Source organism: Lampetra planeri, chromosome 25 (assembly GCF_965212315.1).
Source record: "Lampetra planeri chromosome 25, kcLamPlan1.2.h2, whole genome shotgun sequence".
Lineage (NCBI taxonomy): Eukaryota > Metazoa > Chordata > Hyperoartia > Petromyzontiformes > Petromyzontidae > Lampetra > Lampetra planeri.
In genome coordinates this window covers 830,671-854,036 of record NC_136131.1, presented here as the reverse complement: position 1 = coordinate 854,036, position 23,366 = coordinate 830,671, and the positions used below count along the sequence as shown (strand labels likewise).

Here is a 23,366-nt window from a genome sequence, read left to right as displayed (position 1 = left end):
ATGGATTCCCCCAGTCTAAATAAATATCCGGATTCTTCTGCTGCCTCTGCTGTAGCCGCACGCAAACCCCTGTGCCATATGGCGACCAGCGTGCGCCACGATGGCGAACGTGTCAGACTTGGTGAGGACGACGACCTTTGAGTGACTGCGGTCCCGAGGAGGCGACCTCCAAGCTCACCTGGCCGAGCAGGCACACGGCGGCAGGGTTCCCACTCAGAGGCACGCCTGTGAACGCGTCCACCACGAACACAGGCAGCTCCATCCCTCCCGATGGCGCTCACCCGACAATCTCTCTGTCACTTGAGCGTGCAAAAATGCGGTCCTACTTTTTGATGCACTTGAGTATGTGTGTGTGTGATTGGTGAACACTTAGGAAGATGCAACTGAATGGTTAGTTGAGTGAGTTGTGAAAGTGTCTAATTATTTAGCATGCACAGTTGAAGAGAGAGGGGGGTGCTGGGGGCTGAGTGGGCACCGTGGAGCCGCCCCCATTGCTCATTGGGCGCCTGCATGGCCCCGGGCAGAGGGAGGGCGGCGACTGCACAACAAAGAGACGCACAGAGAAGTGTAGGGAGCGGTGGGGCAGTGGTTAGCTCACTATGTGTGTGTGGGGAGCGGTAGGGCAGTGGTTAGCGCACTGTGTGTGTGGGGAGCTGTGGGGCAGTAGTTAGCTCACTGTGTGTGTGTGGGGAGTGGTGGGGCAGTGGTTAGCGCACTGCGTGTGTGTGTGGGGAGCGGTGGGGCAGTGGTTAGCGCACTGTGTGTGTGGGGAGCAGTGGGGCAGTGGTTAGCGCACTGTGTGTGTGTGGGGAGCGGTGGAGAAGTGGTTAGTATACTGTGTGTGTGGGGAGCGGTGGTGCAGGAGTTAGCGCACTGTATGTGTGTGTGGGGAGCGGTGGGGCAGTGGTTAGCGCGTTGTGTGTGTGGGGAGTGGTGGTGCAGTGGTTAGCGCACAGTGTGTGTGTGGGGAGCGGTGGGGAAGTGGTTAGCACACTGTATGTGTGGGGAGTGGTGGTGCAGTGGTTAGCACACTGTGTGTGTGGGGAGCGGTGGGGAAGTGGTTAGCACACTGTGTGTGGAGAGTGGTGGTGCAGGGGTTAGCGCACTGTGTGTGTGGGGGGAGCGGTGGGGAAGGGGTTAGCACAATGTGTGTGTGGGGAGTGGTGGTGCAGGGGTTAGCGCACTGTGTGTGTGGGGAGTGGTGGTGCAGGGGTTAGCGCACTGTGTGTGTGGGGAGTGGTGGTGCAGTGGTTCGTGCTCTGTGTTGGGAACGGTGGGGCAGTGGTTAGTGCGCTGCACTATGAACCCAACAACCCGAGTTTGTTTCCCGCTCATGACCAACACCAGTACTGTGGCGCGAACAGCGACACACACACATCTGTATTTCGCGGGACGTTTTAAGAGAAAGGCATTTTACTTATTTCACTTTGGTGATAAGTAAATAGTTTCCTGAAAACCTTCCACTTCGTTCCTTCAGTGTCCAACCTCTTACCAATACAAAAATGTTTCTCTGCATCACCACAGATTTTCCCAGATCGATATAAGAAATATAAACATGAAGAAGGAACCCGAGGTACGGTAGTGATCACTACAAGTGTGTCTCCCTTCACGAGCGTTTTTTGTACGAAAACTCACTATTACGAGCAATGTGAATCTAAACGAATTTGTTCACAAAACGATAAAATGTTCGAGTATCGATCGAACGTTCCGTGGCAGCAGGGGGCACAGCATGGCCCAGAGCTCTTCAGCAGCTGTGCTGTGCGTGGGAGGGGGGGGCTCGTGGTGGATGCGGTTTAGGGTGGCCCATGAGCTCCGTGGAAGATAAAAACCCAGGGGATCTTCTGCGTTGGATCTTTTACGACAAGGTGTTTATGAGTTCTTTTGAACTCCATTCAGCTATCCAAGCTTCATCGGGGTTGAACTCGCATTGCTGAAGGTTAAGCGCCTGGGTCCAAAAGCATTTGCGGCGTGACTTCAGGCGACAACGAAGGACGTTATTGAGGTCCTGATGAATGTGTAATAAAAGACTTGACCACGATCTCTGGCTCAGTGTCCTTTATTTGGTCCGTACTGTATTACCCACACGGCTGTCTCTTCTTATTCTCTCAGTGCTGGTTCCGATGTCACTCCAGTCACCATCAGCAGCCCCGCTGCTGTTCTTTGTCGCTCTTGCAGCCCCCACAGCAGCTCCGCTGCTGTTACTCACTCTCAGCCCCCTTGGCTGTAATCGCTGCTGCTCACTCCGCAGCGCTGACAGCCTCGTGCTGTCTCTCTCTCTCTTCGTCGCTCCTGCGACTCTCTGCAGCCACACCGCTGCCTCTAACACACAGCCTTCCTGGCTGTACTCTCCTCTCTCTTCGTTGCTCCTGCGACTCTCTGCAGCCACACCGCTGCCTCTAACACACAGCCTTCCTGGCTGTACTCTGGGGTCGGCTCCCGCTCGCCGGCGGTGCCCCCCTCCTCTCATTCGCCCTCGTGGCCTCACCCCTTTCCATTCACAACCCGACTCCCTTCTCTTTCCGGTTTACCCACTTAAGGACCCCAACCTTTCACCCACGTCACCTGGCTCCGCCTCCTTGTGACGTCACATCCGGAAGGTCGCTTTCGCCCGCATTACACCACCCTCCCCCATAGAAAAAACCCAGCCGACCTCGGCTGAACAATACCAAAGCGTAATGCGGTGAACCGACCTTCCCCCTTAAAGGACACTAAGCATGTAATATAACAACAAGAACAACAACAGCACAAAGCACAACAACGCACATCCGCATGTCGTACACGACAGCCACCCGGCCCCAGGATAGTGGAGATGATGTAATTCCGGGCCGCTTAAGAAAACCCCAATAATTACCCAAATAACCGCGATGGACGCCCCAGTATTTACATTTTAACAGCAATATTATTTACACGTGAAAACAACAACAACAAAAAATTTCTGCTCTTACCCACCAGCAGTCCTCCCTTGAGGACCAACACAGACCTCAGACGTACACAGCATGTACCCACAGTCACTCTCAACAAACCAACAAAACCCCTAATCGCACACCCTCGCGTGGAGAGAGCCACGCTCCCCAGCGGTAACGTTTAATTCGCCGTAACCCTCACCGTGGTCGTCAACCCACGGCAACATCCATTTACCATATTCTCAGCTAGTGCCATTTCGGGGATGAGCAGCACTCGGCCATGCTCCTCCCTTACTATCCCATCAGCGATGGACACACACCAGCCTTGCCAAAAATAATGACGTTGCAACGTCAACAAAGTCTTCTGCACCCCTAAATGCAATAGTGTGTCACAATGGAGAGTTCTAATCAACTCGAATCGCAAGGACGTTGGTAGCACCACACGCCAGCTTTCCTGGAACCCTTCTCGCCACATAAGCAGACCATCTCGGAGAGCGGTTCGCGGCCCCACAGCCGTACTCGGACTCCCATTGTCCCTCATAGACCGCTTCCGCATGGACAACAACAACTCATCCATCATTTGTTCCCGAATCCAGACAGACCGCAGCAGATTCAAAACCCCGTCAGTCGGTCCCGGTTCCATCGGAGTATCCGACTTCTCGACGGCCAACGTAAGCGGCTGAGGGGGGTTTAGAATCGGCGAACACCTATGCGTCCCCGACGCACATTTACAAGGGGCGCGCCCTGGTAATCTGGAAAGTGCGTCAGCGTTCGCATGGCGCACTCCCTTCCGATGTTGAATTTGGAAGGAAAATGCCTGTAGCGTGTCCAACCAACGTGCCCACTGTCCCGATGGCTGGTCCATTTTAAGTGCATATTGCAAGGCCGCATGATCCGTACGCACAATAAAAGAACGACCGTAAAGGTACGGTCGAAATTGCCGTAGGAAAACCAACCGCCAAAAGTTCTCTACGAGTGACACAGTAGCGTGTTTCCGCAGGCGACAAGACTCGGCTACCATACGCCACGACGCACTCTACGCCCCCTTTAGACTGTGATAATACCGCCCCATTACCTGTGTCACTCGCGTCCGTATCAAGAATGAAAGGGCGATCAAAATCGGGATAATCCAATGTCGGAGCCGTAGCCAATAGATCACGCAGACTCCGAAAGGCCGCCTCTTCCGGCTGTCCCCAAACAAATTTCCGTCCTTTACCCGTAAGGAGATGCAAGGGCCTCGCAATCGTCGCAAAACCCGGCACAAATCTTCGGTAATACGAGGCAAATCCCAAAAACCGCCGAACATCCCCCACGGTGGCCGGAGTCGGCCAATCCCGGACGCACGCCGTCTTTTCCGGATCCGTGGACACCCCCTCAGCACTCACAATGTGCCCCAGATAACGGACGAACCGTTGCAGTAGGTGGCATTTCTTTGGTTTAAATTTTAAATTCGCAGAGCGCATCCTCGTGAACACTGTCTCCAGCCGTGTTAAATGTTCCTCAAATGTGCGGCTGAAGACAATGATATCGTCCAAATATATAAGACACGTCTGCCACTGCAACCCCGTCAAACGAGCTCCATCAATCTTTGAAATGCGCTTCATAGCCAAGGGAAGATCAATCCCTCGGCAAGGCCAGATATCAACGACCCCCCCCACGGGGTAATGTTCTCTTATAGAGACAATAACGCCCTAACCCAAAACCCGTGAGCCCCCGGCACACCAGGTTCAGTCTGCCACCGCACAACTGAACCATGACTCCCCGAGCCATATGAGCACACGGCCCATTAGTTTAAGACATACCACGGAGGTTTCGCCTCCGGGCTGTCAGGTCAGCCATCAGCCATAGGCCGACGTGACCACCACTCGTGCATCACCCAATCAACAATGGCAGGCATAACAGATGGAATATTTGCCCCACCGAGGTTTTTCCCGCGCGCTCAAAATGGCGGCCCCCTTCGCCCAGCGCGTTCGCGCAATATCTCGCGCGCACTCAAAATGGCGGCCCTTTCCGCAAAGCGCATCGACGCCATACCCCGCGTGTGTGCAAAATGGCGGCCCAACGTGCGAACACGTGGCCAGTTTTCTCCATTCGTGCACCCCAGCTTCCCTTTGCTGGGGGTCACAAATTGCTTCCCCCGTCTTATTGTAACAATCCCAACAACGATAGACGCACAGCCCCAGCTTGCTGCGCGCAGCAGTCATATCGGGGAATTTTTAACCAATATTTTACCAACCACATTGGGTACACAACCCAACTCGCAAAGCAACTCGTGGCTGCATGCGACCAACCGAATACGCGACGCAACTTGGCGCCAATTTACGGTCCCATTAGCATTAACCTTTGAGACACCCACAACGGCGTCATCACGCACCCTCAAAGCGCGCTCTCTCTCTCACAAAGCGCCGTTACCCATAATATACCCAAAATCGCGTGTACATAACATCCATACGACCAAATAATAGGGTCCCCCTCGAATTTGTTACCAATTTCCAAACAGGTACGCACAATTAATAACATCCCAACCCCAATAGTCAATCAATGCATCGCACCCCATAACCGTACAGAACGGTGTAACAGCACATACAGTCAGCATATCGCGATCACACGCGCACATTTAAGCACAATAGCAAGCCGATCTGCAGGTAACCAACACACCATTAATCCAGTCGTAACATTGCAGCAACAACACAAATATTCTCTCTCTTGCAACAACCACATCGCCCATAGCACCTCGCAGCACAATACACCAAAAACATATATATATATTTTTCAATTAAGCCCATCGCACAAGGTAACCCACGAGATGATACAGCGCAAGATACCCGACGCTCCCGAGTTAATAATTAACTTCGCCATCAATATAACAACTCCACACCGCAGCGCACACACACAATTTACACCCAAGAAGCACAGCATACTCTCCGTCCATTCTCAACACTCGTACACACTTTCATTGACACTGAGCAACAAGCAGATAGCGCGTTCATCGTTATTACACACACATACCCACAGTCCGAACCGCGCTCCGCACAATCGAGTCATGAGAGAAAACAAAATCGCCCCCCCCCGGCCCTCGAAAGATGGGTGAGGTGTGTGTAAGGGCCGGGTGCGTATCGTTACGACCCGCCCGGGGCTGCAGCAAGAAGAGGACGGCAGGGCGGCAACTTGAGTCGTCTCGCAGAACTCGTTCGGCGACTTGACTGCTCCGTTGTCACGCACCCGAGCCAGGATGGGAGAGCTCCCGCCCCAGCAGCTGTAGCGTCGTCGTCCTCTCCTCGCAGCTCCCCCTCGCAAAACAGCAGCTCACAGCAGGCTGCTCTCCCCGCGGCACCTCCAGATGGCAGCGCAAGGCTGCCTCTCCGCCGCGATGTTGAAGATGGCGGCGTCTCCCCGCCGCGGTGAAGACAAGATGGCGGCTTCCCGCCGTTTCTCCCCTGCCACGCCCAAGATGGCGTCTTCGTGCCGCGTGGCAGATGGCGCTGGCAGCGTAGGCAAGGCGTCGGCCTGCAGACCACCATCGGCTCTCCCCACTGCCGTCGTCGGCGTGGTGAGCTCACACGGTTTCGCCAGCACGATTTTCCAGGTCTCCAGCTGCGCCATCTGTCTCAATCGTAAGTCGGATGATGTAGCAGATGATGGCACAGGAATATTCTTTCTTCCGAGCCGTCTTGACAAGCCGTTTCACTTCTGACACCAATGTAATAAAAGACTTGACCACGATCTCTGGCTCAGTGTCCTTTATTTGGTCCGTACTGTATTACCCACACGGCTGTCTCTTCTTATTCTCTCAGTGCTGGTTCCGATGTCACTCCAGTCACCATCAGCAGCCCCGCTGCTGTTCTTTGTCGCTCTTGCAGCCCCCACAGCAGCTCCGCTGCTGTTACTCACTCTCAGCCTCCTTGGCTGTAATCGCTGCTGCTCACTCCGCAGCGCTGACAGCCTCGTGCTGTCTCTCTCTCTCTTCGTCGCTCCTGCGACTCTCTGCAGCCACACCGCTGCCTCTAACACACAGCCTTCCTGGCTGTACTCTCCTCTCTCTTCGTCGCTCCTGCGACTCTCTGCAGCCACACCGCTGCCTCTAACACACAGCCTTCCTGGCTGTACTCTGGGGTCGGCTCCCGCTCGCCGGCGGTGCCCCCCTCCTCTCATTCGCCCTCGTGGCCTCACCCCTTTCCATTCACAACCCGACTCCCTTCTCTTTCCGGTTTACCCACTTAAGGACCCCAACCTTTCACCCACGTCACCTGGCTCCGCCTCCTTGTGACGTCACATCCGGAAGGTCGCTTTCGCCCGCATTACAAATGGGAAGGCGACTGTTTACTAATGAATCTACAGTACTAATGAAACACTAAACAGATTTAACCCCATTTCTATCACATAGTCTATTTAACAGATAGGCGTTCGCGACCAATATTATCCATAACAGGTTATTTTGGGTTACATCGCGTAAATATAAATGTGTTGTTAAACCCACTACCACCCGACACAGCCAATTAGTAAGGTTTTTCACGTAAACAAAACATGCCAATGAGTTACTAGTGTCGTGTTTTGTAAAATCACTCAGACTGACACGTTGTAACAGGTCACCTGCTTACACTTTATTCACCTATTCTTGCACCAGTTGTAGGCGCACCTACAACTATCGGTACAGTCACGTATACTCAACTTCTCCCCATTCCTATCTCTTCTGTACCTCACTTAGCCTGCACTCAGCAGCTCTGCTCTCAGCGACTCCGCACACAGCGTCCTCGCACACAGCGTCGTCGCACACAGCGTTGTCGCACACAGCGACTCCGCACAGTCTCTTCGCACACAGCGTCTCAGCATACAACAGCTTCTACAACTCCACCGCTGCCCTCACCTACGTTCCCTCTGACCCGCTCACCCGTCTGTCCCGGGCGGGGGGATCGGCCATCACCTGCCCGGCGACGCGTGAGGGTTGAGATCCCGTTGACGGCTCGAGCAACAGTGGCGAGATGTCTTCACTTGTGTCCCCAGCAACAACTCTCTCGCTCCGCTCACACACACCTCCGTTTATCCTCCGGCCAATTATCCGAGAGCTCTCGTGTGTCTCTTTAAGGCTAGCCAGGCTGGTGCCTATCCGTCCATTAATCAACCCTTATCTCCTATCTCCCTGGCAACACCTCCGGTGTCAGCGTGCACAACCGGTCGACCTGGTTCGCACCTGCTTAGCCCCTTATTTAGGTATTTGGTTTGTTAGTGCAACCCCATGTTGCACATGCACACCTGCTTGCCCTCGGTAGCCCTCGGTTAACAGTGTGCACCGCGTATTTTACTCCTCTACATCATCCCCCCCCCCCACGAATAAAACGCAGCCGTCCCAGCTGTCAATATATACAAACATGACCCATGACTAACGTAACTGTAAGCAGTGACCGTGAAAGAACAAAGAACAATAACAAGAACAGGGAAAAAGTCACGAGAACAACCCGTCGTAATCAACTAAAAGTGACGCGTTGCGAATGTGTGTGTGCAGCAGGACCGTCCCCGTGGGTAGAGACGGTTCCGCTCTGGCGTGATGAATGGTCACACTGCAGGAGTCCTCATCGCTCAGGCCGAGGCCATTAGGCTCTCCGGTCCTGTAGGCGGTACAGAACAATCCTCCTCACGTCCCGTTTCCTCAGACGTGGCGGTCGACGCGCCGAACATATCAGACATTGGCCGCAAGGGACGTAGAGATGAATCAACAGGACCGGACGAGACGTATCTCTTTAACCGCGATGGATGCATGAACCAGCGCCGCTGGCCCAACCGAATATGCACGCACTGCGGCCGCCGGACCTCAATGACCTCGATTGGTCCTTGCCAAGGACGGTACAGTTTTGGGGATGTGCCTACGGGCACTTGAGGGAAATGCAACCACGCCATGCCCACTTCTTTCCAAGGCACCCCCGGCCCTCCCTGTCCCCGCAGCCGCTCGTTCCCAGCCTGCCTGCGGGCCGAGTTGCTCCTAGCGGCCTCGCGAGCCAACCGCAGCTGCTCAAGCATTTTCGAAATGGGGTTCGGCACTACCGACCCCTTCTGAGGAGGGCACATTTCCAACTGAACCTGCACCGGGGGTTCGGGCTCCCTTCCATACATCAAATAGAATGGCGAGAATCCCGTTGAGGCATGAAGAGCAAGTCTGTGTAATGAAAGACTTCCATGGAAATGCTTGTTCGAGTTCTTTTATTAACGGTAGTACAGCACGGCTTCGCTCCTTCCCCCTCCAATATTTTCCCTCTTTCCAACCCCGTGGACGAGGCGTCCCTCTCTGAGCTCCCATGAGCCTCACTCCACTCTCCCGGCCTCGCCGCTGGCTGATGGCGCGCTGGAAGCGGAGGTGAGCTCTGAGGGAGGATTCACCACGTGGCCTGTGGCGAGGAGGAGATGATCAGCGACGCGGTCCGGAACCCAGGCTTCCCACACCGAACTCGAGTCCTTCCCCGATCTCCCTTATATCCTACTCGGCGGAGCTAAGCCCCGCCTCTGGCTACGCCCCCTCGGGGAACCTTCTCGATAGTTCCCGAACCTCTCTCAGCAACCCCGCCCGTCCTCTCTGGCCCAGATCATATCCCCCCTCAGGATTGGATGCTGATTACGTAATGGTGGCTGTACCCGTTATCCTCTGGCACCCCTTAGATGGCGCTCTCTCATTACATCTGTAAGCAGCGAGGACCCCTAGAATGTGAAGATCCCAGTCCGACTGACCCATGGTCACTTGCTGGCATAGAATTGCAGTGAGGGTTCTGTGCAACCGCTCAACCATCCCATCTGTTGTGGATGATACGGTGAGGTGCGCATTTTCCGCGTACCCAGAGAATCGCAGACCTTCTGGAGCAACTTGCCCTGATCCGTGAGGAGTTGTTCAGGGGCCCCTTTATCAAGATTGTAGCCATATAAAAAGGCGTCGGCTATAGACGCAGCCGATTGGTCAACCAGAGGCCAGGCCATAGGCCAACGGGTTAGATAATCAACCCCAACAATGAGGTACTTGTGTCCTCTCTGTGAGACCGGAAAGGGCCCCAAGATGTTATGGGCCACCAATTAATTGACCCGTGACATAACAATGGACTGCAACGGGATCTGTGGTCAAAGGGCAGGAGATTTCTGACGCGCACAATTGGCACAGCCTTTTATCAGGCGGAGTACATAGTTTTCCATCCCGGGCCAGTAAAAGTCCTTTTTCACTGTCGCCAATGTTTTATGAACACCCAGATGCATACATTTCTCGTGTACGGCTTGAATAAGTTCACCCCTAAGGACCATAGGTACGACCAAGGAATAACGCTGGGACTCCCCTTCCCAACGCACGAGGAGTCCCTCACATAGCACAATGGATGGGCGACCGCGGGGCCCGGCCCACGAGAAGCACGACGGCGCAACATCAAGAGCGAGGCGTCATCAACCTTTAGCTTAGCCCACGGACCATGGTCAAGATTCAAAACAGAATCACGTGGCAACTGAATGCCTGCCTCCCGCGTTGTCCTAGCCGCCGCAAGCACCATGGGCACATCCCCATGCGAGGGCTTACATCTCGACGCCCGCGAGGCGCACGTGCATGTGACATGGGGCGGCAAGCGGGACAAGGCGTCAGCATTCACGTGCCGAGTGCCTTTCCTGTGCACCACTTTGAATGAGAATCCCTGGAGGACTTCGAGCCATCGTGACAACTGCCCAGACAGTTGGTCGATGCGCAGTGAGTACTGGAGGGCTGCATGGTCCGTGCAGACAACAAAGTCCCGTCCGTACAAATATTGATGAGCTGGATAAAATGGACCATGGCCAGTAACTCCTGCGCGTGACGCAATAGCATTGTTCAGCAGGAGACAGGACTCGCCTGCCGTAAGCCACTACACTCTCAGTGCCCTCGATAAGCTGGGAAAGGACTGCCCCGATGCCCGTATCGCTGGCGTCCATGTCCAATATGAAGGGCCTCATAAAATCGGGATAAGCGAGCGGGGGGGGGCATTGGCAAGGGTGCTGCGGAGGGCGAGGAAGGAATCCTCCTCAGCCTTATCCCACTGAGATCCCTTGGCCGTGAGGGTGTGTAGTGGTTTAGCGATGGTGGCAAAATCCCTAACAAAACGCCGGTAGTAAGAAGCGAATCCGATGAAACTGCGGACTACCACCATCGATTTTGGCGCCTGCCACGGCTGCGGATCCCCCACGGCCCCACCCCTCAGTGGGTGAGTTGTTATATAAGGCGGTGAGCCGGAGGGCTCGGGGTTCAGTGTTCAGCCTTAACCAGCGAAGCAAGAAGACCGGCTAAATAGGCCCTGGGACTCCCCTGGATCGCTGTCCTTCTCAGAACCGACCAGGGCAAGCCAGTGGCGTGGCCCCAAGAGCCCAGAGCCGATGCTCTTGTAAGAGCCAGTCTGGGGACTCAGGGTGCCATAATCCCAGCTTAACCAGAGCTGGGTTAGCTAGCCTCCCCTAGCCCTGTAGTGGAGGACCTAGGAGTAGGCTAGCCGTGACATAGATTGTGTGATCTACCTGTTAGACGGGTGAAGGGGCCGATACCCCTTCGAGTGTTGTACATCTCGGCCTGTTATGTACATTGTGGTTAATAAATAAGTGTGCCTCCAACTACGTCGTCCAAGTCTCCTGGAACCTACTACATAGGTAACAAGCTGAGATTAGGAGCACTTCCTTTAAGAGTGTGCTTCTAATCTCAGCTCGTTACCTGTATAAAAGACACCTGGGAGCCAGAAATCTTTCTGATTGAGAGGGGGTTAAATACTTATTTCCCTCATTAAAACGGAAATCAATTTATAACATTTTTGACATTCGTTTTTCTGGATTTTGTTGTTATTTTGTCTCTCACTGTTCAAATAAACCTACCATTAAAATTATAGACTGATCATTTCTTTGTCAGTGGGCAAACGTACAAAATCAGCAGGGGATCAAATACTTTTTTCCCTCACTGTACGAGGGAGGGGATATGCATCCGCCACTGATATCTTATTTAACTTGTGGAAATAAACGCAAAACCGTAAGTTCCCATCACGTTTTTTTCACTAGGACTATGAGTGCCCCCCACGAGCTGTTGGACAGGGAAATAATATCGGCTGCCCAGCATCTAATCAACAACCTGGCGAACCTGTTCCTTCTCCACGAGCCTAAGTCTGCGAATGTATCCAAATTGAGGGCGAATTGCCCATATTGATATGATGGTGGAGGAGTGTGTCCAATATCAAATTTGCTGGTGCTAAAGACATCGGAAAAATCGTATAAGAGCCAGCACAGTTGAATTCGTTGAACCTCATTCAGTGCAAGCTTCTCGGAGCACAGAGATTCCAACCATGTGGAATCCGCCTCATCAGGTATACCAATGCTTCCCGCGAACCCAGGGGCTGGCTCCGCATTATCAAAACATTGGGCCGCCGATGCGTGAGCCAGGACAGTACCCGCCTGAATCACAACCGGCACATGCCCCGCATTAAGTACTTGTAGGAACAGCGTTTGCTCGGCGGACACAATAACCATAGCCCCCGCTAGGGAAGGAGATCGTGACATGGCGTTAGAAGGGGTCAGCAGGATCCTGTCCTTTGGCCCCGGTGAAGGCAAGTCTTTGCGCAATCGCAGCGGCATGGGCATTTTAGAACCCGGAGGTACTTTAACGGTTTGGCTAGCCATCGCACGAATGACAGCGTTCTGCGATGGCTGTTGACCAGGGGAGTTCAGGAACAGCAACCGCTGTCCCGATGGTAGTTCAATACACCCCTGGTCAATGAGAATTTTCAAGGGCATCCTGCTAGAAAATCGGTGCCCAGCAAACAAGGCATGGCCAACGTCCGTGAGACCAATATCTCTCCTTCCAAACAGATTTCCCCAATTTGCACGGAGGCCAAGATCTGACCCATAATGCCCAGACTCCCTCCGTTAGCCGCCACACAAGCGCTCTCCACGAGGGTAAGAGGATCGAACAACGAAATCAATGTGCGGAACAAAGCCCCGGAGACCATCGTCACAACGGCCCCTGTGCCTATCAAGAGACGAACCTGGATCCCCTGAATTAGGCCCACAACTGTAGAGGAACCTGCCATGGCGCCCACTATGTGATGAACCAGTGCATTCCACTGCTCGACGCCTGTGGCCAACACACTGACAACCCCGCACCCTGTTTCTGAGTTGCGACGGGATGAGATACCACAGGATGAGTCCGCGTGTGACCTATGCTAGATGGATGATGGGACAAAAACGGCCGTGTGTTTGATGCGTCCAGACTCACCTGTATATTGCGGGAAGAGATGTTTAAGCCGGATGATGGATGTGGTGGGAATCCTCCGGTCCCGCGGTGGCAGTCGACGGCGATGTGGCCCAGGCAGCCTCACCTGTAACAGGTAAGGACGCCCGGGAGGCTGGCTCAGCCTGGGGCACCATTCCCGTGCTGATGGGCGCAGGCCAGCGCTCTTTCCCTCCGCTCCCCGGGTGAAGGAGGCACACGCCTGCTCATACATGGCCGGTTCCGTTGCACTGGTCACCACCGCTGGCCAGTTTTTAAGATTGAGGTGCGCTTGGATGCCGCGGACCACCTGCAGAGAAGTCAGGTCATCTTCTTTTGCCACTGCGATGGGTGAGCCCCAACTCCCGAGCCATTCCAAGGCGAGGGAATTCAAGGCGACTCTGTCCATGCGAGGGAAAGCCGAGTGCCACAAAGCGAGGAGCGCACTGCGATATGCCAACGGCGTCTCTTTCCTGTCCCGTCACCGCAGCCTGAATCTTCTTTTAACATTAGACGAGGGACCAAAATTAGCAGCCATCTCGTCATAGGCGTGCGCGAAGGTCGTTCTATCCGACTCGGGGATGGCGAAAAAGGCGGCTAACGAGTCGTCGTCGAGGGCCGTGGAAAGAGCTTGAAACGCCTCCTGGGATGTCCATCCTACCGAGATGTAGGCGGCCTCAAATCGACGATGGAAAGCCCTCCAATCTCCTCCTGCAGCAGTGAACTGATGCACCGGTGGCAGCCGTCGGAACTTGGGAACGACTTCCACCTTGGAAGTTGGCAGATGCTGCTGCGGCATGGGCCGATCACACGAATGGTGGACGCGTGGAGCATGGCTGCAGCCCCCGAAATAACAGGAAGGTCCAGCGCTCCCGACGCCTCAGTCATGACAGTGGCGGGAAGTGTGTCTTGGCGTCCAGTGGAAATCGCTGCAGTCATCCGCTCGAAGAGATGAGCGGCAGCCGACAGCAATCTCCCCAGGTGACCGGCGATGTCCAGCCAGCTCTGTGGAGGTGGCTGGGCTGGACCCGCCATGCACTCCTGTGCTGGATGCAGCACGTCGTCGGAGCGGGTGCTCAGGCATCTGGAGCTGTTGGAGGGACGTTTTGCTCGGCGTCGTCATCATCGGACGACACAGCAGACTTGGGCATGATGGTGAAGGTTTGTTGGCACTTCTAACACCAAATGTAGTGTTTTGTAAAATCACTCAGACTGACACGTCGTAACAGGTCACCTGCTTACACTTTATTCACCTATTCTTGCACCAGTTGTAGGTGCACCTAGAACTATATGTACGGTCACGTATACTCAACTTTTCCCCATTCCTATCTATTCTGTACCTCACTTAGCCTGCACTCAGCAGCTCTGCTCTCAGCGACTCCAAACACAGCGTCCTCGCACACAGCGTCTTCGCACACAGCGTCTCAGAAAACAGCAGCTTCTCCAACTCCACCGCTGCCCTCACCTACGCTCCCTCAGACGCGTGAGGGTTGATATCCCGTTGACGGCTCGAGCGGCAGCGGCGAGATGTTTTCGCTCTTGTCCCCAGTAACAACTCTCTCGCTCCGCTCACACGCACACGCCCTTTTATCCTCCAGCCAATTATCCGAGAGCTCTCGTGTGTCTCTTTAAGGCTAGCCAGGCTAGCGCCTGTCAGCCTATTTATCAACCCTTATCTCCCGTCTCCCTGGCAACACCTCCAGTGTCAACGTGCACAATGGTCGACCCGTTTTGCACCCGCTTAGCCCCTTAAATAGGTGGCGGTTTGTTCGTGCAACCCCATGTTGCACACGCGCACCTGCTTGCCCTCGGTTGCCCTCGGTTAACAGTGTGCACTGCGTATTTTACTCCTCTACACAAGTTCAACAGTGATTTGGGGATTAACTCAACCCATCTTACCACTCTCTGGGGTCAGAATTGTGCTATCGACCCCCCAACCCCCGCCATAGGAATGTGGAATGTATTACACTCGACTGTAAACAGGACACGATCACCACCTCAATGCTCAATTGAGCAGATCGCTGACTTTTTCCCATTTTTAAATTGTCTTGTCGCAGATGGATGTTTGTATATCAACCACCAAGCGCGTTTGCTAATGACCAAGCTGGATTTACTGGAGCTATCCTCTACACCAGCGGTCCCCAACCTTTTTGGCACCAGGGACCGGTTTCGTGGAAGACAATTTTTTCACGGACCGGGGGGGGGGGGTTCATCATTGGGTCTTTCCCCCTTTTCAAAGAAGCTCTCCAGTGACGTTTGTTTTTTACTCATTTTGGCTAGGGTTAGCTTCGGGGCTTACCAAAACTTTGACTGAGACAAGTGCGCAGTGCGGGACGGAAGTGGTAAATAAAATAATGGACAGGCCACGCACGGACTCACCGCTCACATCCTGCTGTGCGGCCCGGTTCCTAACAGGCCACGGACCGGTACCGGTCCGCGGCCCAGGTGTTGGGGACCCCTACTCTACACTGTACGAAGACAAAGATCCCCTGTGTGGCCTTAACAGACTGTTGGGGGAAGTGCGGTTAGCGAGCACCTATGAAGGCTGGAACACCACACGAGGTCGGGAGCCAGCCCCACGCCTGGCCGCCTTTGTCTCCCTAATGGCGATATTTCTACACCGCACCAGGTACTCATCTTGAGGATCTTGAGGATGAGTCGACCTAGGGGAGGTCCAGGACTGGTTCAGATAATCGTCACTGGTATTGGTTGCCATGAGCGGGAATCGAACTCGGGTTAACCACTACACTGCCGCTCCTCAACTACATTGTACACACACACAGACAGTTGAACACAAATAAAAACATTCCTAGTTTAACACAGTTTGGTCGCCCCTTTCAAGCAATGCTCTGTACTCAGCACGGTTCAGCTGGAAGGATCTGTGGGCCATGGAAGCGAGGCGGTTGAGCTTTTCCATCAGAGCAACATATGACGTCCTTCCAACACCAGTTAATCTTCACCAATGGTATGGTGAAGATCCGGACTGTGCCCTCTGTTCCATGCCAGCCAACCTCAGCCACATTCTCACAGGGTGTAAAACAAGCCTCACCCAAGGACGCTACACTTGGCGTCACAACCAAGTCCTTAAAAACTTTGCGTCCGCCCTGGAGGACAAGCGAGCTGCCACCAACTCCCGACCACCCCCAGCAACATCACACCCCTTACGGACGACCTTTGTCCGCGAAGGGGCTAAACCACCGAAGGGCGGCTCTACACCAATAGAGCGAGACCAGCTGCGCTTGGCCCGCGACTGGAAAATGCTAGCTGACATTGGCCGGCAACTTGTGTTTCCTCCGGAGATCGCAACCACCACCCTAAGACCTGACATGGTGCTCTGGTCCCGTTCACTCAAGAAGGTCTTCATCATTGAGCTCACAGTACCCTGGGAGGACTCAGTAGATGAGGCTTATGAGCGAAAACATCTGCGCTATTCCGATCTAGCTGCCGAAGCACGGCATCATGGCTGGAACACAAAAGTCCGACCAGTGGAGGTGGGCTGCAGAGGTTTTGTGGCAACATCTACAACCAGACTGCTTAGAGACCTGGGAATTAAGGGCCAGAGCCAGCGTTTGGCAATCAGAGCTGTATCGGAGGCGGCAGAAGGCAGCAGTCAGTGGCTCTGGATGAAGAGGAAAGACCCCAGCTGGGCCCCAAAGTGAGAGGGCCAGGAGGTATGCAGTCAACAATGCTTGACTCAGGGAGGAGGACACCCCTGCCATGCATAGTCCCATGGGATGTTGGCTATCAACAACAAGGGAACTCCTATGACTAATTGGGAATGGGATGCAAGCAGAGGATTGATCACCCTGTCGCTGGCCGCCTTTGGGGAAGGTTATAGTATGAAAGGCCGAAACACCCTAGGATCCAAAGATTCACTACTGACGATGCGCTCCCCAAATTTCACCAGGCTCACTGTTCATGAACTCTTGGAAGTGCTTGCACAAAGGATAGTAACATCTCATCCTGTGTTCTATGGAATCTGAATATCTGGACTTGTCCAGTGACTGCTGAGAAAGATCAGCTGACAACAGGGGAAAGTCCTTGTGGCGGCACGGAGAGACGGCTGAAAGGAGGGAATAGACCCCACTGGGACAGTCATGGGTTAGCTTCCCATTTCTGTAGTTTCCCATGCTTCGCAGTATGTTGGAAACACCCGCTTTAGCTACAGAAAGTCAACATACGAAAATACCTCTAGAGTCTGCGAGAGCGGGGGCGGAAGATGACTCATCGACTGACAACATGGTAACGACTGGACCGGAAACGACTACGAGTAATGAGAGCATAGCACAAGAGAACACCACAGCAACTGTCACAAGTTCCGCTGCAACAGCAGGCCACAAACAGATGCAGGTATGTGTCTGTGGTTGGAGGAAAGTTACATCACACCATGGGTTGAGGATCCACCAGGGGAAGAAGGGGTGTTTGGGTAAAGAGAGACAGAGGCCTCGCATTGATTACTTTCTGCGAAAGCGATCAAATCAGTCGAATGAAGCACAGCAACTGGACGCAAACCATAGTTTGCAGTGCATCAGTACCACTGTCATGGAGGACGTAAACTCAAGCACCGAAGTAACAACTGAGGTGGAACCAACAACAGGAGTGGAACTCACCCAGCCTCCCAGACCTGCAGTCGAGAGGAGACTACCAGGGCACAGACCGTATGTGAAGTGGCCTGGCGCCAGTGACAAGAAGTTGTGGGAAACAGTGAATACTGACCTTACCTTGACCCTCGAGAAACTTCGAGGCACAGTGGAGAAGAAGTTGGAGAGGATGGGGGACATCATCTATGAGTACGGGGCAGAAAGCTTTGGAGTGCAAGAGGCAAAAGGCGGGAGAAAGGTTCCAACCCCACCAGTTTCCAGGAGGCAACAAGAAATCAAGCGCCTCGTTCAAGAAAGGAGACAGCTTAAGAAACAGTGGAAGAAAGCCTCGGAAGTGGAAAAGGAGGGCATAGAGGCACTTCAGGCTGACATCAAAACCCGGTTGGCATCCCTCCGTAGAGCAGAGAACCTACGGAAGCGCAGAAGGAAGAAAGAACAAACTAGAACTCGATTCTATAAAGATCCCTTCAAGTTCCTTAAAAGTCTCTTCACGAAGGAAAAAAGTGGAGTTCTAAAAACAACAAAGAAAGACCTAGAAGAGCACCTGAGAACAACAAACTTTGAGTCAAAGCGACATGAACATCTGGCCATCCCATCAGATATCCCACCCATTGAACCCCCGGAACATCATATTGAGACCAGCCCTCCGACATGGAAAGAGGTGGAAAACACAGTTCGAAGGGCAAGAACAGCATCAGCCCCGGGGCCAAATGGAGTCCCGTACAAAGTGTATAAGAACGCACCAGACATCCTGAGGTTCCTCTGGAGGCTCATGAGAACAGCTTGGCAAAAGAAGATAATACCCAAAGTGTGGCGTAGGGCAGGCGGGGTCCTGATCCCTAAGGAGAAGGATGCAGTGAACATCAGCCAATTCCGCCCAATCTCCTTACTGAATGTCGAGGGTAAAATCTTCTTTAGGGTCATTGCCCAGAGGATGGCCGAGTACCTGCAAAGGAATGCGTACGTCGATACATCTGTACAGAAGGCAGGAATATCAGGGTTCTCTGGCTGCTTGGAACATTCCAGCATGATCTGGCACCAGATCCAAATGGCCAAGGTGGAGAAAAGGGACCTCCATGTAGTCTTCCTCGACCTCGCCAATGCATTTGGCTCTGTGCCCCATGAACTCCTGTGGTCTGCCTTCAGATTTTTCCACATACCGGACACCATCACAACCCTGGTGAAGTCGTACTTTCAGGATCTGCAGTTCTGCTTCACCACCTCATGGCAATGCCTGAATGTAGGTATAATGGCGGGATGTACCATTTCTCCATTGGCATTCATAATGGCAATGGAGGTTATCATCAGATCCTCAAAATGGGTTGCTGGTGGACAGCGAGTCGACTCTGGTTTTCGCCTCCCTCCACTCAGAGCCTACATGGACGACATTACAACATTGACCACCACTGTCCCATGCACAGGAGACTGCTCAGAAAACTCGAGGAGAACATCAGCTGGGCCCGTATGAAGATTAAACCATCCAAGTCACGCAGCATCTCGATTGTGAAGGGAGTACTCTGTGACCTGAAATTCTTCATCGGAGATGACCAAATCCCAACAGTGTCTGAGCAGCCGGTAAAAAGCCTTGGAAGGTGGTATGATGCAAGCCTGAAGGACAAAGACCAGGTGCAACAGCTGCGCAAAGACATCAGCAGTAGCCTACAGTCCATCAACAACACCCAGCTACCTGGAAAGTTAAAGGCCTGGTGTCTGCAGTTTGGTCTCCTACCCCGGGTGTTGTGGCCCCTAGCAGTGTATGAGGTTCCAATCTCAACAGTGGAGAAGATGGAAAGAGGAGTCACGAGCTACTTAAAGAAGTGGCTCGGAGTTCCACGATGCCTTACCACCATAGGCCTCTATGGAGATGGTGTCCTCAAGCTGCCCCTCACCAGTCTAACCGAGGAATTCAAGTGTGCAAAAACCAGGCTCCAGATGACACTGAATGAATCTCGAGACCCAGTGGTGAGCAACAACGCGCCGACCTTGGCAACTGGGCGCAAATGGAGGCCAGGAAAAGCAGTCCAGGAGGCAACAGCAGCCCTCAGACATGCTGACATTGTGGGTCATGTTCCACAAGGGAGAGGAGGCCTTGGGCTAACTAGCCGTGCTGCTTGGAGTAAGGCCACTGCACCAGAGCGGCGGAAGATGGTAGTGCAGGAAGTACGCCATCAGGAGGAGGCTGCAAGGTGGGCCAAGCCAGTCTCTCTTGCCAAACAGGGACAGTGGACTCGATGGGACAGTGTGGAGAAGAGGAAGATCAGCTGGAAGGATCTGTGGGCCATGGAAGCGAGGCGGTTGAGCTTTTCCATCAGAGCAACATATGACGTCCTTCCAACACCAGTTAATCTTCACCAATGGTATGGTGAAGATCCGGACTGTGCCCTCTGTTCCATGCCAGCCAACCTCAGGCACATTCTCACAGGGTGCAAAACAAGCCTCACCCAAGGACGCTACACTTGGCGTCACAACCAAGTCCTTAAAAACCTTGCGTCCGCCCTGGAGGACAGGCGAGCTGCCACCAACTCCCTACCACCCCCAGCAGCATCACACCCCTTACGGACGACCTTTGTCCGCGAAGGGGCTAAACCACCGAAGAGCGGCTCTACACCAATAGAGCGAGACCAGCTGCGCTTGGCCCGCGACTGGAAAATGCTAGCTGACATTGGCCGGCAACTTGTGTTTCCTCCGGAGATCGCAACCACCACCCTAAGACCTGACATGGTGCTCTGGTCCCGTTCGCTCAAGAAGGTCTTCATCATTGAGCTCACAGTACCCTGGGAGGACTCAGTAGATGAGGCTTATGAGCGAAAAAATCTGCGCTATTCCGATCTAGCTGCCGAAGCACGGCATCATGGCTGGAACACAGAAGTCCGACCAGTGGAGGTGGGCTGCAGAAGTTTTGTGGCAACATCTACAACCAGACTGCTTAGAGACCTGGGAATTAAGGGCCAGAGCCAGCGTTCGGCAATCAGAGCTGTATCGAAGGCGGCAGAAGGCAGCAGTCAGTGGCTCTGGATGAAGAGGAAATACCCCAGCTGGGCCCCAAAGTGAGAGGGCCAGGAGGTATGCAGTCAACAATGCTTTACTCAGGGAGGAGGACACCCCTGCCATGCATAGTCCCATGGGATGTTGGCTATCAACAACAAGGCAACTCCTATGACTAATTGGGAATGGGACGCAAGCATAGGATTGATCACCCTGTCGCTGGCCGCCTTTGGGGAGGGTGTATAGTATGAAAGGCCGAAACACCCTAGGATCCAAAGGTTCACTACTGACGATGCGCTCCCCAAATTTCACCAGGCTCACTGTTCATGAACTCTTGGAAGTGCTTGCACAAAGGATAGTAACATCTCATCCTGTGCTCTATGGAATCTGAAACTGGAGCTATCCTCTACACCAGCGGTCCCCAACCTTTTTGGCACCAGGGACCGGTTTCGTGGAAGACAATTTTTTCACGGACCGGGGGGGGGGGGGTTCATCATTGGGTCTTTCCCCCTTTTCAAAGAAGCTCTCCAGTGACGTTTGTTTTTTACTCATTTTGGCTAGGGTTAGCTTCGGGGCTTACCAAAACTTTGACTGAGACAAGTGCGCAGTGCGGGACGGAAGTGGTAAATAAAATAATGGACGGGCCACGCACGGACTCACCGCTCACCTCCTGCTGTGCGGCCCGGTTCCTAACAGGCCACGGACCGGTACCGGTCCGTGGCCCGGGTGTTGGGGACCCCTACTCTACACTGTACGAAGACAAAGATCCCCTGTGTGGCCTTAACAGACTGTTGGGGGAAGTGCGGTTAGCGAGCACCTATGAAGGCTGGAACACCACACGAGGTCGGGAGCCAGCCCCACGCCTGGCCGCCTTTGTCTCCCTAATGGCGATATTTCTACACCGCACCAGGTACTCATCTTGAGGATCTTGAGGATGAGTCGACCTAGGGGAGGTCCAGGACCGGTTCAGATAATCGTCACTGGTATTGGTTGCCATGAGCGGGAATCGAACTCGGGTTAACCACTACACTGCCGCTCCTCAACTACATTGTACACACACACAGACAGTTGAACACAAATAATAACATTCCTAGTTTAACACAGTTTGGTCGCCCCTTTCAAGCAATGCTCTGTACTCAGCACGGTTCTGTTAAATATTAAGAGAACGTTTATTTAAAAAAAAATCAATAATCCTAGCAGACTTTGAGCAGACTCTAGATGAATCTTCATCTCGGAGCTGGGCTCTGCTACAGGCAAAATGCATTGGCAGATCCTCTCCTCCTTGCTCTGTCTCTTCACATTTGAAACTTGGAGTGCCGCGCAAGGTAATAATGTCAATAGTATTATCTTTGCTGCATAGTGTTAATTTTAATACCATGTAGTATTGTATAAATGAGTCTGCTGTTTATAATGTGACACACTCCTCCTATACTTTGACTTGTCAAATCCTGGCAAATGTGACGTGCTATAAATGTTAGCTAGATTTATGTGAGAAGGCTTTTATATATATAAAAAAAAGGTATTCTAAGTAAAGCAACTTGAAAGCGAGGTGTGCGAACTCGCCTGTGAGAGCGACGTTGAAGCTGCGTGGGCAGCTGACCATGTAGACTGCATCTTGTGGGTGACGTTCATATGGAAGGAGCCTCTGGAAAAATATATTCTCACCAAAAGAAATCCAAAGATAACCGGTACAGCCACTATAGTATCACGAGTGGGAGCGGCGGTTAAGCCTACTGCACGACGAACCCGGCCACCCGAGTTCGATTCCCGCTCATGACCAACACCAGTGACGATTATCTGAACCGGTCCTGGACATCTTCCCCGAGGTCGACTCAGCCTCAAATGAGTACCTGGTGCGGTGTGTAAACATCGCCACTGGGGAGATAAAGGCGACCGGGCGTGGTGCTGGCCACCCACCCCCTCGTGTGCCGTTCCGGCCTTCATAGATGTTCGCTAAGAGCACTTGCCCCAACGATCTGTTAAGGCTACACAGGGGATCATTGTCTTTGTGGGTCATGGGGGTTGTTTGAGCTTACTTCACTCTGCTGGTCCGTGCGGGTTGGTGAAGGTGGAGAGCCCAGGAGCAGTTCGGATTTCACTTCCCACCACGGTTGATAACTTTTCCACTGCAGACCAATCCAGAACGTATTTTTCAATCAGCCTTTGGTCTATCAGACGTGTGCAGTTTACTGCAATAAAGATCAAGGAAATACTGGCAGCAGATTTCTTTACAAATAAAAACCTGTCACCAAAACACAGATGCCAATTCCTCGACTGTCCGAGTCAAACTTGTGGACAGGCAGCAACGTTACCACTGATGTTAATCAAGGAATACAACTCAAATTTCTAGGTTCATAGTGCAGCGTCATGACGTTATGTTCCACCATTACCCAGACAAAAAATGTCAAAATTCTTTTTTTTACAGATCTCACGAGCAAACTTCAAGCGTATAAATTAACTCCAGACTCGAGCCTTCATTCTATCACACAGTTGTCGTATGTCATTGAGACTTGGGAAAAGTGTGCCAAAGTGTGCAATGCCGAAACCACGTTCACTTGCAGGTCAGTATTATCGTCCTTTTACATTGACATTATAAAAACATCTCATATGAATCTTCATGTACTGTGCTGTTTCTTGTTAATATGA

At 53.0% G+C, this 23,366-nt stretch overlaps 2 protein-coding genes across 9 annotated transcripts in view; one reads left to right on the top strand and one right to left on the bottom strand.

Moving 5' to 3' along the window:
* Positions 1-23,366, bottom strand: part of PBLD (phenazine biosynthesis like protein domain containing) — an 82,077-nt gene that overhangs the window by 26,163 nt on the left and 32,548 nt on the right. For 3 of the 6 annotated variants that reach the window (XM_078605874.1, XM_078605873.1, XM_078605875.1), the window contains one exon: positions 22,757-22,846. The exons of 1 other annotated variant lie outside the window; for it this stretch is intronic. Coding sequence is in view for 2 of the 5 variants with exons in the window: in XM_078605872.1 (XP_078461998.1) it covers positions 179-262 (84 nt within the window). In the remaining 3 variants the exon portion in view is untranslated. Of the gene's footprint in view, positions 1-178; positions 494-22,756; positions 22,847-23,366 lie in introns of those variants that run through there. 2 more of the 6 variants (XM_078605872.1, XM_078605870.1) reach the window with 2 other exon arrangements.
* The window catches only part of PLG (plasminogen), a 51,963-nt gene continuing 50,517 nt past the window's right edge, over positions 21,921-23,366 (top strand). For all 3 annotated transcript variants that reach the window (XR_013587353.1, XM_078605867.1, XM_078605866.1), the window contains exons 1-2: positions 21,921-22,045; positions 23,146-23,281. Coding sequence is in view for 2 of the 3 variants with exons in the window: in XM_078605867.1 (XP_078461993.1) it covers positions 21,979-22,045; positions 23,146-23,281 (203 nt within the window). In the remaining variant the exon portion in view is untranslated. The remainder of the gene's footprint in view (positions 22,046-23,145; positions 23,282-23,366) is intronic.